Below are 14532 nucleotides of genomic sequence, written 5' to 3'. Positions count from 1 at the left end.
GCAAATCTGCTGCTCTAGAGACTGAGGAGATGTGGTCCTTAAAGCTCAGTTGGTCGTCGATGATGACGCCCAGATTTTTGGCTGATTTAGTGGGGACAATCACTGTAGATCCAATGTTGATGCTGAGGTTGTGTTGTGTCAAAGGAAGACAAGGACTTTGGTCTTGGAGAGGTTGAGCTGAAGATATCTCTGTCTCTCATCCAGGCAGAGATGTCTTAGAGACATGCAGAAATCTGTGATGAGAGACAGTGGAGTCATCCGGTGGAAAGGACAGGAAGAGCTGTGTGTCATCAGCATAGCAGTGATAGGAAAGACCATGTGAATGAATGATAGAACCCAGCAACATATGCTCCCATCTGGACGGCTCTTTCAGGGAAGGCCTCGCATATTTCAGCAAGGCGATGCTAAACCACACACAGCATCCATCACAACAGAATGAAATATTTTCACCAATAAAAAATATTTAATGCATCATAAAACAAAACATCCGACAGCAAAGGCCCAGGACTGTTGAGAATGGAACAACATTCCTCTCCTAAACTCCAGCAGCTGGTCTCCTCACTTCCCTGACGTTTACAGGCAGTTGTTAAAAGAGGGGCTGCTACACAATGGTCAACATGACCCTGTTCCAACTTTGTTGAGATGTGTTGCTGCCATCAAATTCAAAATGAGCTCATATTTTCCATGAAATGGTTTCAACATCTGATATGTTGTTTATGCTCTGTAGTGAATAAAATATGGGTTTATGAGATTTGCAAATCATTGCATTTTGTTTTCTTACCTTTACACATCGTCCCAACCTTTAAGGAAATGTGGCTGCATAAAGCATTACGTAAAAGTATGAATACACAGTACAATCAAAGAAATGTAGTTAAAGTATAAAAATACTTTAGAAGCTTTAGCAGAACGACGCCCCTGTGGCTTTTACTCTCAGCTGACACTGTTAGATTTTTATTACCCATGGAGGGTTTTACTGCTGTGGTTGGTTGAAGTGGACCTTTTTTATTAATCATAAACCTATATTTTCAAACCTGCATTTAATGTGTAATTTATGTCCTGTGTGCTTATTTTGTGTTGCATTGACTATGATTTAGTTTGACTGTGGACACCAAAAAAAAAAAAAAAGTATTATACTATTGTACAATGTTTAAGACACATGAAGTCTATTTGAGTATTTCTATATTACAATACTTTTTGCTTTTTTTCCACAAAATTTATCTGACAGCTGTAGTTACTTTGTGAAACAAATTCAGTCACGGAAACAACAATTACTATAATTCATAATCCTAATTTCACATTCATATTTCAGTCTATCAGCATAATGTTTACTTTTGCTATATTACATTGACTTTGCCTTGCTAATACTAACCGAAAATGTATTCATATTTTCTGTATTCAGATTTACTGTGTATCTGTAAATATAAATTTTTTTCTTTTTGATAAAAATAAAATCACAAACACTGACAGTGGGAACAGATTTATTTCTATTGTTTCTCATGTACAGAAAGAATCAATTTACAGTTTAAAAACAACTGACCAGGTTTCTGAAGCAAATGATTTACTGCACAGGATGAAGGCCTACAGTTCAATACTTGGACCCTCGTAAGTGTTGTATTATCATTAATCCAACAAAGCAGGTTTAACCAGGGATAATGTGTTGAAGCTGTGCAAACACAAGTTCACAAAAGCAGATTTGTTATGTAAAACAAAAACGAGCAAGGAAAGTCACAGTTGCACAATATAATAATATAATTGCTCAATATTAAGCCAATATCTGGTCCAAATAAATGTACATTTACAGCAGTGGACACGACGGTTCGGCAGGAATCGTTTCAAGGCTGTGCTATTCTTCAGTTACGTCACAATTCCAGTTTGTACTGTAGGCTACTGACACAGGCATATGAACAGCAAGCGAATGGTGAAAACGACCAACAAGTCAGCATGACTTCTATACAGCCTTCAGGATTTTCACTTCAACATCAACCTCTGCAACAAACAAAACAACATTTTAGGTTTTCTAAACCGCTGAGCTCTTACAAATGTGCTAGATGACACAAGTTCACAGTTGCTGATGCGTCAGAGGCAGTGGCGATGCTACTAACAGCGGGAGCGTGTTGGTCAGTATGTTGTTGATGTAAACATTTACGACCGGAAGTGAATTTTGTTAGAAGTGGATTAAGGGAAAGGTCAGTGCATCTTGGAACCAAGTTCATTTGGCAATTCAATGCGTCAGTGAATCACATTTTGTGCCAAACAACCTCATTCGCGACCAAAAAAAGGTTTCATTAAAAACACCCTATTCTACATGTTACATGCACGTCATACTGTATACACTTAAGGTCTCATGTAGTTCATCATACCATTTACAAGTTTGGTGAAAAAGAGGATACAGTAGATTTAAGAAATTAAGATATTCAAGGATGTAATATTAGGTTTGGCAGGCATGCTCCCCAGAGTGACGTGTGTTGTTACCACAATGCAGTGTGCTTATTGGTGGCTGCTTGGCCTCGACGGCGTACTTTAGGTGACGACTAACTGCATTTGAAAAAGGGACCTGCAAGCCTATCACTCGATCCTATGTGAAAGAAGGCACTTACAGGAGAGAAGTGGCACAGGCCCTGTCCTCAAACCACCCTGTGGATCTCAGTAGAATATTAAACAGGTAAGTCTTCAAGTAAAGTGATGTTTTGTCTGAGCCGCATCAGCTTTTTAGACATAACCCGGGTTTCTTGGTGACTAAGGGTTTGTCAACGTCAGGAGCCCAAAGAACTGAGGGGGACTTTTGGTGCCTTCTGTTTACTTCATACATTCATATGCATGCAACATTTCAATACCAAATTGTCTTTCAAATGTCTGGGAATCTATTTACACGAAAGGAATTGCAAAAAAGTCCCAAAAAATATCTTAATAACCGGAGAAAGGCAGAAATGCGTACTTTTGGCAGAATTGTAGAGTAGATCACTGCGATAAATGGATGACAGAAAGGATGACACTTGAAGATGATGCTCAACATTTCAAATCATTATTATCTGTATAAGGAATCACAACACATGAACACAGTACAGGAGGAAGAGGAAAGCAAGTACATCCCTGAAGGAGCAAAATGCAAGGCCCACATTGGACTTTATAGATTGCATTATCCATATACAGGGGCTCAAGGAAACAATCATTACTATTAAATTTGAAAAGGTTTCTTTTGAACAAAACGCATCCTAACTAGGAAGAAGTCATGAAAACACAGGAGCATCTTCTACCATTAATATGAGCCTTTGTGTAGGTAAGTCCAGGAAAGAAAATCTAAATCACCTAAACAGCCATCAGTCCCATATAAAATGTCATCCACTTCCAAATACTTGGTGAGTGTTAATCAATCTATTATTAAATTATTAGTAAGTGCTTTATTCTTATAGTTTGCTCTATAAAATGGCTATTTCCACATTCAGCATATGCAATGGCTCAGAAGATGGTTCAGTGGTTTATCAGGTGATAGAATTCACAATAAACTGGTATACGATAGACCATCTCAGTGGAAATCAACAGGATTTACTGACAGTGAGACTATGAGAGTAATCAGAAAGTGCAAAAAGCACCACCCCAGAAACACAAAGGTCGAACAACAACCTGAAAATGGACCAGTGACACATGGTTGTGCTTATTGTGATCTCTCTGTGTGAAAACATCACCCTTTGAAAAGATTGTTAAAAGGTCTTGTAAGGTCTAAAAGCTCACTTCCTGGGGTGGAAGACCATGAGAGGCCTGTCTTCAATCTTCTGCCAGGGACTCTTCTTGTTCTCATCCTTGTCGTCGGGATCGTCCTCGGGACTGGTCATGGAATCGCGGCGGTTCTCGCTGTTGCTGCTGCGGCTGCTGTTCACTCGACTGCGTCCTCTTCTGGGGATCGTGGATCCTCGGGAGGATGGACCCTCATCTAGAAGCGGGGTGAGGGAGTTCTCCTCGGGTGAGACTGGGCGTCCCTCGCTGCTACTGGGCTCACTGTGGTCAGGGTAGGCCAGCTTGGAGTAATTCTTCCCTCCACTGCTGCTAACACTGTGGGCCTTCCGTCCCCCTGACCCCCAGCGCTCGTCTTTTCCCTTCCGGGTTATTGTTGATTTTCTTTCTTGGGACTCCAGAGGTGGTTCAAGATTGACATCTCGTGGAGCATTGAGGAGACCGCCTCCGAATCCACTGCCACAGCCACCACTGAGATCATTCCCAACATCTATGTAGGAGTGGCGCACATGAGCGTTCGCACGCCCGTCCAGGGAGATGAACCACGCCCGCGGATGCTGTTTAACTCCTAGCTCCAGTAGCTTCTTCTCAGTTAGAGCCTGTAGTTCTCCGTTCATCTGGGCCATGGTGGAATCGTTGAAGAGCACAGGGATGGTCACAGGTCCACCAGACGAGTCAGATGCCCAACTTGGTTCCTCAGAGTCATCACCTTTGGATCCACCTTGCTGCTGCTGTTGCTGCTGTTGGCCTTGTTTCTGGTGGTGGTGATGATGCTGCTGGCCTCCTCCCATCTGTGCACCATCTTTGTCTTGGTCCTTTCCGTCCTTGCCATCTTTGCCAGAAAACTCAGAAGGCAGGCGCATGTAGTGGGCCGGAATGACCAAGGTTGGCACCATGCTCCGGTACATGTTCTCCTTCATCTGGTCAATAGAGCTGCAGAAGATGATCTGACCTGGTTGGGTGTTGAGCGATGTTGGTCTGGCAAGGCTGTCGGCCGCTGCTGCTGAATATTCTGGAGGCTTGTCAGACTGACTTGGCACATAGCCTTGGAAACGAGGTGGGGACGGAGGATTGGAAGAGTACCCTCGATTGTCGTTGGCATTATGGTGTCGGTGATATTCAGACTCCTTGCCTTCCATGGGGCTGTAGCTCCGATTGTAGTCATCATGCAGTAAAGGGTTGTCCAGATTGTTGGTCTCTGTAGCGCGTGTAACCTTCATTGGGAAGCTTTCACCCCGTTGAGTGCCTGAAGAATTTTTTCCTTTTCCGTGTCGCAGCATGTGAGCTGGAACATGTTTGGTCAAGTCCTCCCTTGAACTCTGGTAGTCTCGAGATGGGGACAAGTCCGATTTATCATTAGAAGGACCAGCATCAACGTGGCCTCCACAGATCAGATTTAGGCGTGAAGTCGATGTGCCCTGATCTCTCTTTGCTCCATTGAGATTAGAAGTGTGAGGCTTGGCTTGCTGTCGGCGAGGTTTCAGACACTTCCGCCTGAAAGGTAGAGACATGAAAGGTCAGAAACAAAAGAAACACATTTTCTGTGCCTTGGGACTACTAAGATTTGACTCTAATGAAAGCTAGACTTAAACCTGAATTCTCCACCAAAATTCCTGCTGCAATTCTGTAATTTTGCTATTGATAGAAACCTAGACCCAGAGACCTGCGCCTACGCTCCCCACACCTGCAGTAGTAGAGCAGCACGCAGAGCAGGATTAGCACCAGCAGGGCCAGCGACCCCAGGATGGAGAGCAGGAACAGGGTGTGGTAGGTGGTGATGTCTCTCAAGCCTGGATGAGACAGAGCCAGTCCTGCAAGACAATTATGGCAGAAAGACGTTTAAGAATGATTTTTTTAACATCACATTCTTGCTACACGGTTTGACACACAAATTTGATCTGGCTACAAGGGAAAGCAACTGAGGTAAACTCTTTATCTTTCACCTAATTTTCCTCACTAGATCAATGACGGCTGGACTGAAGAAATGGTGTCACAGAACATCTGCAAGTATCATAGGTAACAAGCAAGTAAACAAGAAAAAGATCATTTTTTTTATTATTCCTGCTTCATGAGTGTCAAAGCTCTAAGAATGGCAAGATTGTTCTGTGAAGGATTTTAATTAGGCTTGTCCAGACATTCATGGCCCCCAGACGATAAGTCCTGCTGATTATAATGGTCTAAATTTGCATTTATTCATTCATTCAAGACTCCAAGAACTTTATTAGTCCCAAAGGGAAACTGCTTTGTCTTGTTACAGATGCTCTACATTAAACAGAAAGGAAAGAAAGTGCTAACAGACAAGCACATACACAAACAAACCAAAAAGTTCGGTTGGTTGGTGATGAAATGTTCTGATTATATTAATCCTCTAAGTCTTCATCTAGTGCTACCAGCAGGTCAACATATTGACTTTTCCAAATGAATAACTCAACATCCATAAGATGTGTTGGCAGAAAGTTTGCTACAGATACTCAGATAAGCAAAGCTTTTATGAGCTATTTTTCCCAGGAGAAAACACCATCTGTGTAATGTTTTAATCCCAGCAGCTGCATGGAAGACCAGATAAACTATTTACCTGTCAATATCAATATGATGGATGCTAATAAAAGTTCCCTGGGTCGAAGTGTCTCTGGGCAAGAAACTGAATGCCCAACAGCCCTTTCCCATCCCCAGCTTGCAGTGCCGGTCCAAGCCCGGCTGCGTCAGGAAGGGCATCCGGCGTAAAAACTGTGCCTACATGCGGACAGCGATCCGCTGTGGTGACACTGAACTCACGGGATAAGAGCCCAAACAGGAGAGTGGACGCTGAGATGAGTTACAGTACCTGAAGATGAGGGGAAGGCAGCCAACCAGTATCCCATCTGAGGAACCACGATGTTCCACACAAATTGGTTGCCGTCTTTTTTGATGTAGCCCGTCCCATTGCGTACCCACAGTCCTGAAGAGACATAAATGATTGAGACTATTATTACATACGTAAAATACCAGTGTACCTTCCTGGAGTATTTTCTTTTCACAATACCAATTGATAATTCAATTTCACTATGTATCATAGACATAAATTACCTTAAAATCACATGCTTGGATTGTACTATTTACTTGACTATGTACTTCACAAATTTAGAGATTTTAAAATATGATGCTTTCTAAGAACTTAAAACTACCCCAAATAAATACAAGTGGCACTCGTTCAATTAGCTGACAATTATTAGCAAATACTAAAGTTTGATAATAATGTTTTGATTTTAACAAACATTTCATGGTTCCAGCTTCTTAAATAGAATTATAATAATAATAATAATAATAATAATGACAATAAATATAAAGTCAAAATAAAGGTTTGGACTATTGTTTGGCTAAAATACTTTTAAAATACATTTTTCGGATTACACTTACATACACACAGTATTTCCACTGAACATTGTCAATGCATCTGTTTTTGTGGTAATGGAGTATTTTTACCGTGGTGTTGGACAAAATCAAGATATTAAATGAGATTCAGCTTCTCTGTGACGTTCTTTTTATACCTAATCATGATTCTGACCTTGTGCCAATTAACTTATTATATTACCATTATTTTATTGTTTTGTTGCCCTTGTATGGATTTTTTTGAACGTTGTTCATAAAAATTTAAAAAAATCTTTCTCTGTGCCAGCATTTGATACTTTTGTACTTTTTGCAACCAAGAAATCATTGAAAAGAATCATTGAGCTCTTCATTTGGCTCTTTGGAAAGAGCTTCCTACTGCAGTTCTAGAGCGCAGCTGTTTCAGAGCGTCCATGATTCATACGTTGTCCTCACCGGTCTTAGACTGATACAGCCAAGTGGGTACACTTGTGGCCATCCTGTTACGAGTGTCAGACGGCAGCGGCACGGAAATGTGGATGGGATCTGAGACCTGGATTTCACCGCCATCTTTGTCAAATAGCTGAATGCTGACCACTGCCAAAGCTGTCAAGTCAATCCACCCTGTTTCTGCACCTGAACAGGAAAAAACAAAGCAGCGCTGAATTCTCAAAACCTCACCTTGACTTTGTTTCATTCATTTACATTACTGCTGTCATTCAAATGGGGTTGAGATCAGGGCTCTTTACACAACACACAGGGAAAACCATTTGTTGTACATGTAATATTTAGAATTTAAGGAGCTACCAAAGTGTCAAACACAACCCCAGATGCCCTCAAAAGACCATTGTGAAGTATGTCATCCTCATCAGAGTATATCGCTCCTGAAACAGCATCACACCTGAGCTGTTGGTCTCTTGGCCGAGGAGAAACGGGAAACCCCCAATTTCATACTGACTCCTGGCTGTAGTCAGTGCAGCAGACAGCGACGTGTAGTTGGAGTTGGATGGCAGCTGCAGGGACTTCCTCTGGAGCTGCACCAGCGGCTGGTTCCGAGCTCCTGAAAAACCAACAATCACACTCCCGCTCTGTGAATTCCCCAACGATTTCATGCATTTTATCTTCATATTAAATACGAGGAGCTGTCTGTGACTGGCTGCATTTCTAAAAACTAACAAACATACTGTCCTGCAGCTGTTGCCGTGGTGACAGCGGCAGCAAATAACACAGGGTCATCTAAATGTTAAGCAGTGAAAACCATGGAGGCCTGAAGAGACAGAGGGGAGGAGAGAGGTGTGAATCTGTCGTCACTCTCTGCCGGAGACAGACGTAAGATGTGATGTAGGATGTGTTGACAGAATGTCTGTTGTAGGGCAAACTGAACTCTCAGCCTCCAACATGGGCCTATATTTATCTAGCATATGCACATTTTATGAAATGTTGTGGTTCATGATTTAAAATGAAAATAAATGAAGCTGATAATCCTTCATAAATTTAAGACTTTAAAGTAGAAGTGACACATCTGAAAGTCTTCACTTTTTTTTTTTACATACAAAAATGGAGACATATGTGTTTTTCATTACCTGGTGATCCAGACAGCACCTGCAGGACATCATCATACAGAATGAGAGTTCCAGGCCTCTGAACGAGGAGGTACAAGCTGACCGACGCATACACTAAGAACAAGTCAGAAAAATCAGATTTCCAGGTGCAACAAAAACTGCTGAGACAAAGCAGATCAGCAAACAACATCTGACTTTATCAAAGACATTTTGTACCACATGCAGCAAAACACCATTTAATGGGTGGACGTAACAGAAAGCCTCCTGAAATGACCCAGACATTTAAAACTGCAGTACAAAGGCTACAGGTACTAACTTGACACTGGTCAAAACCTGTATTCTGTCATTCTTTTTGGAAAGATTATGACGTATGAATATGTATGAAAACATCTTTGCTATTACTACTGAACTGACCTGAAAACCGAGCCAAAATACAGTAAAAGTGCTGCATCTAAAATTATAAAACAGTAAAGCAAGTGATTATTTTTAATTATTAGGCTCTAATAATACATCATAATTTATTAGTTGACTTTATTTTGTATCAAGAGGCTGCAAAGTAACAAGGACTGAGAAATAAAGCGTTTCTATTGTTTTTTATCTCTTAATAAATAAATACCCATTTTACCGACTAATATTTGTTTAAACTGCTATTTAGTTTGTTTTTCCACACAAATTATTACACCAGTGTAATAATTTAATAATTGAGAAAAACAAACAAACAAAATTAGCTAAATGCTAACAGATTTTGCTGTTATAGCAGGTTGCAGCAGCTGCTAATTAATATTTTGGCTTAAGTATTTCTATGTGTTCTATTAGTTAAACCTTTAAATCACAAACTCAAACTGTAAATGAATAAACTGTAATGATTAAAAGATAAATATTAATACTACTAAAACATGGAAACTCTTTCCACGTTTCACAGTTTACTGTCCAGCCTGAATTCTGCTGTCATAATGCAGAATAATTCCTGCTATCAACAATACATCTCTTGGAAATTGATTGGTGGATTATGCAATTAAAAATGGAATTTGTGCTAAAAATCAAGCCCTGCCCATATTCAAAGCTAATGTAGAAATTTAAACTAATCAGATACAACAAACATTTTACTGCAAAAGTTTTGTATCTTTTTAAAAACTTGTCATTAGCTTTTTTTTTGGTTTAATACATTTCAGGAGCACAACGTCACAATGTCAGGAGCATCGTCCCTCTGCACATGGACATTTCTTAAGAAAGTGTCCTGCAGACAGACAGTGCACAGCTGCTGCACGTGGGGAGTAAAACAATTTGCTAAGAGGCAAATTTCAGGGGGCGACAGACAAACATCCTCCATTTTGCTCCTCGGCGACTTACGGGGGATCCGGCTGGAGTGCCAGGGCACAGAGTTGGTGACGTAGTCGTGTTTGGAGGCTGTAATGATGACCCACGTTCCTGCACGGTACAGGAAGCTGACTCTCACGACGCCATCGCTGCCGGCTCTGCTAGACGCCAAGACGGTTTGATTGCCATGGACTTCCACCTGAGCGTCCGCCAATGATGACAGGTCGCTGTTGTCGAACACCTGGACTTTTATTTGCACCTCTGTAAGAACAAAGACATAATAATATTAATCAGTGAACATAAAATGCGTTACATGTATTTTCTACTTTGTCACTATTGTCCAACAGTAAACAGGCCGTGTTTGTCATTCTGCCACAGATTTCTTATTGCATGCAATCAAAGCTTGAGTTTTTTGGTTTCCTGGGGTTGTACAGTAGTGATTACACTGGACTATGGCTCAATCCATCAAGTCATCCTTTGGCCGTCTTTCAAGGACAACGTCATTATGCAACTGTGACCTACAATGTGAGTGGAGCATGTGAGCACCAAAACTAACCCAAACTGATAGAAAAGCATAAAAACAACATATCTAAAAAAAACTGTGAGGTAAAAGAATTAATAGTGTTGAACTAAAATATTAAAATTTAAAGTTTAAAATTCTAATTAGGAATTTTGACATAAAAAACCCAAAATGCCCCTCTCTCTTTTTTCTAGTACGTGAATATTAGCATCTCTTACTCTGGGTTTGACGACCTCTATACCTGTGAAAAATAATGATGACGTGTGGTGTTTACATGGCCTCGGGTTTTTCAGCTGCTATTAAAAGCTGATGATAATCTGCAAATGAGCTTTTAGCAGTTCTTATTTGTAATGATCATCAATCAGTGATCAATCATTGTTGTGCTGATATCTGCGCCCTGATTATTTTCATATTTAGCAAAACTTAAAAACCTGATTTTTCTCAAGCAAGTTCTGCAGTTACAGTCTTTTTTGTGTGATTTTAAAGGCGATGTATGGATGTTTATTTGTTATAGACATCAGAGATAACGGCATATAAAAGTTTGAGTCACACAGCTTGTGTGTGTATTATGTCATTTGGTTCCACTCTGAAATGGAGCAAATATTGGTGCAATATGTGGAAATGAAGCTCTAAGAATTTACAGGTTGTTATTTCTCTCCATGAGCCACATCCACAACAAATCTGAGCCAAAGGTGATAAACTACACTAACTATCAGCATCCATCTGTTTCTTCCACCTCACTCATCAGCTACATGTCCGGTGTGGATGGAGCTGGAGTATTATGATGATGATGATGATGATGGTCTTCATAGTCATGTCAGACACACACCCATCATAAATCCATTTGTGTGGATACTTCTGCGCTTCATCCTTCCGTGTTTTCATCCCCAGAACATTTTCTTTCTCATCTTGCTTCAGCGTGACCAAGCATGGATGTGGGTCATGCTGGGGATGTTTCCATGGATACATGCTGACTCTCCAACCCCCCCCCCCCTCCAACTCACACACACACACACACACACACACACACACAGCATCAGCCCTCCAGTGACGAATACTCTCTATGCAGAACTTTCTTAGCACAAATGTCTGCACGTAAATGTGTGTGTGTCCATCTTCACTGTGTCTTTGTAAATGCATTCAGCCATCACCAGAATTGGTCCAATAAAGGCCGCCTTGTGTGTGTGTGTGTGTGTGTGTGTGTGTGTGTGTGTGTGTGTGTGTGTAGAGGTTTTTCCTCAATCTGGGTTCCCCACTTAAAACACTGTGGCTTGAAACGCCTCCATTGACAGAAACACTGAGAGTCACAGTGTCACATCAAGAGTCTGGGAAGTTTCCCCTCCCTCAGTGTTTTTCAGCAGAGATTTAGTGCAGAATAAAGCCTCCAAACACCCAGAGCAGTCACTTTTCTCAGCCAACAAAAGTTCTTAGAACTTAAACTTACACAGTGGTTATCAAAATATTGTGTGAGGACATAAAATTATTTTCATTATTCATTTGGTCTGTGGTCTACAAATGTCAGCAAAGAAAGAAAGGTGCCCCAGAATGAAAAGGGATTTCTTCAAATGTTTTGTCAGAGTAATAGTCCAAACTTACCCAAAATTCAGTTTACCATCACAGAAGACTGGGAAAACGTGAATTTTTACAGGTTACAATGACTTAGTTGATTCTCAATTAACACAACAGTTGCAGATTTCTTTCAGTTTTAAAAAAAATAAATCATATAATAGTTTGACCTCTAAAAGGCAAAGCCCTGCTCATCCAGCATCCTGATCTAATTTCGACAGTAATTGCTCCACAACATCTTGCACATGAGTGGAGGTCAAGAGAAGTAAATTAGGTTCTAAAATGGACCAAAACAAGCAGTGAACATGATGGCAAATTAGCAGCTGTGCCACGGAGAAACACAAACACATCAGCAAAGGCGTGGATGGGTAAAATGTGAAAGAACCATGTTCCTGGTTATTAATCCAGGATCTCTAACATACTTTGTTTCCCAACACTCATTAGTTTTGCTGCAAAATCTGCAAAAAGTAACTGAATACATGTTGTTTCTCAACATAAGTAAGAGGAAAAATACTACAACTTAAAAATACCCACTTACAAGTGAAAGTCCTGTAATCAAAACTAAAGTCTCAAAGTAAAGTGGATTATTATGCAAAACATCCTGTTTCGTGACTTATATGCAGCTATGAATTATAATAAGATGTGTACGATCAGTCTTTAATTCATCACATTTTATGTTGATAATTTGTTAGTAGTCCTCAGATAAAACCTGTAAAATGGGGTGTGACATGAAGTAAGTGAAGTACAAGTGAATTACTTCATGCACGTCAAACAGCTTCAGACATCCACAGTGTCACTAAATTACATAAGCTCCTCCAAAATGCACAGCACAATAAAACCACTGGGTATTTTAAGCCTCCTGCTGCCTCATCACCCAACAACAGACCATCGCTCTCCTCCATACACACGCATTGTTCGGGCCTCCTGCTGGTTCCGTGACTGACACACTCGCAGGACCATCCAGTGTCATCAATGTGAAGACCTGGGGTCTGCGAGTGGGGCCTGACACCGCGGCAGATCTATGTGAAAGGCCTTGTGGGACCTGCACCCAGACTGGGCAGTAAATGAGCACAATCACCTCTCTAACGGTGGTGTGGCCCCCGAGTGACATTACCTCATGGATATTAATGAATCTGCACCATGAAAACCAGCATTATCCAGCAGATGCGACTCAAAATCTGCCCCTGAACCCGTGCGAGTGAACGTGTCGGCGGAGCGCAACGCTGCAGAAATCGACGCTTTGTCGACAAAAGCCATAAAAATGCAACCACTCCCATCTCCTCATTGTGCTGCTGCATCCCCCCGTATGGCGAGCTTACCAAATGCTCCCTGATCTGGAAGAGACTTGGCCAGCGCCTCCCAAACCGCGCAGATCCACACGAAGAGGAGCAAACGGCAGATGCAGTTGTCGGGCATCCTTGCGCCTACATCTCTAGTCGCAGCTCGGCGGCCATGTGTCCATAATTCTCCCAGGCGACGGTGAGTCGATCACTGCTCGGACATGTCTCGGATGCCGAGATGCTGCCGTGTGTGCGGGCTTCGCCTTGTTCCTGCTGTGTGAGCTACGTTTCCCTCTGCTGAGCTCCAGAGGAACAGCGGCTCAGCTGCTTCCCACTCTGCACAACAGCGCTTCGGAAGGGGACTGGAGGCAGCACGGTGACCTGCAAGCTGCCGAAAAAACAATCAGGACTCAAGTCCTGGATTCAAAAAGAAACATGATAATGATCACAAGAAAAAAACGAAGAATCCCTGGAATTAACTCATTTATCCTTTTTATATTTCACGTTTATTTTCCACCAAAGTTCCAAAGTGCTTTTTTATGGGTTCTTGTTTTGTGTTTCTAGTTTGTTGCATAAATCATTTTTAATATTTCTCATTCATCTATGGGGTTTTAGTTTATTTCCTGTAGGGGTTAAATAACTAATGTGTCTGTTTACACTGTTCAATTCAATATCTTAAATCCAGTATTGTCATTTCTTACTTTCAGTGGTTGAAAGAACATTTCCAGTTTTGCTCTTTAGTTTAAACAAAAAAAAAAAAACTTGAATAAAGTTAATTTGAACATAGGATACTTGAATTCTTAAAAAAATCTAATATAATAGTGAACCTCAAAAAAATTAAGCATTTAAATAAGCTCAGCTGCAACCTGCCTCACAAACCTCGAAAGTGGGTTTTAAAAGCACAATCACACATTTAGTTGCACATAAAAAGAATATTAATAATATTTTTCTTCTTATTATTATTATGGCATTATTAAGGTTCCATGACTCCACACTGACAGTAATGCAACACTAACATGCATCAATAATAAAGCCATATGTAATAAAAAGAAAATAAGAATTCAGAAAGGGCCCGTAGGAAGAAGCTCACTTTACACTGCAGTTCAGTGAAGCATGTAGAGGAGTAAAAACAATATTTCACTCATGAAAATACATTAAATAAGCTGTAATTTGTCAGGATTAATGCAATTTCATTTCTGACAAAATCTTTCAC

General features: G+C 40.9%; 1 protein-coding gene across 3 annotated transcripts; it reads right to left on the bottom strand.

The window, feature by feature from the left end:
* Window positions 1-1461: 1461 nt before the first annotated feature.
* Window positions 1462-13673, bottom strand: LOC137105986 (protein FAM171A2). Of its 3 annotated transcripts, none has more exons than XM_067488908.1 (8): window positions 13359-13671; window positions 9987-10214; window positions 8658-8750; window positions 7976-8134; window positions 7531-7710; window positions 6554-6667; window positions 5393-5540; window positions 1462-5223 (listed from the first exon to the last, which is right to left on the bottom strand). In XM_067488908.1, the coding sequence occupies exons 1-8, from the start codon at window positions 13453-13455 to the stop codon at window positions 3726-3728; spliced, it is 2517 nt and encodes an 838-aa protein (XP_067345009.1). In that variant the 5' UTR covers window positions 13456-13671; the 3' UTR covers window positions 1462-3725. The 3 variants fall into 3 exon arrangements, with proteins under 3 accessions (XP_067345009.1, XP_067345010.1, XP_067345011.1); XM_067488909.1 differs by having other exon boundaries at window positions 5414-5540; window positions 13359-13667; XM_067488910.1 differs by lacking the exon at window positions 7976-8134 and having other exon boundaries at window positions 13359-13673.
* Window positions 13674-14532: the final 859 nt, after the last annotated feature.

The sequence above is a fragment of the Channa argus genome, chromosome 20, assembly GCF_033026475.1.
Source record: "Channa argus isolate prfri chromosome 20, Channa argus male v1.0, whole genome shotgun sequence".
NCBI classification, from domain to species: domain Eukaryota; kingdom Metazoa; phylum Chordata; class Actinopteri; order Anabantiformes; family Channidae; genus Channa; species Channa argus.
The sequence above is the reverse complement of the archived record's forward strand: the minus strand, read 5'-3'. Positions and strand labels throughout refer to the sequence as shown.

Excerpts from the sequence above, each read along its gene's own strand:
- LOC137105986 (XM_067488908.1), bottom strand. The coding sequence starts at position 13,455 with ATGCCCGACAACTGCATCTGCCGTTTGCTCCTCTTCGTGTGGATCTGC. Across the intron at positions 10,215-13,358 it reads TCCAGATCAGGGAGCATTTG|AGGTGCAAATAAAAGTCCAG; the intron begins GTAAGCTCGCCA and ends TTGTTCTTACAG. Across the intron at positions 8,751-9,986 it reads GCACTCCAGCCGGATCCCCC|TGTATGCGTCGGTCAGCTTG; the intron begins GTAAGTCGCCGA and ends ACTTGTTCTTAG.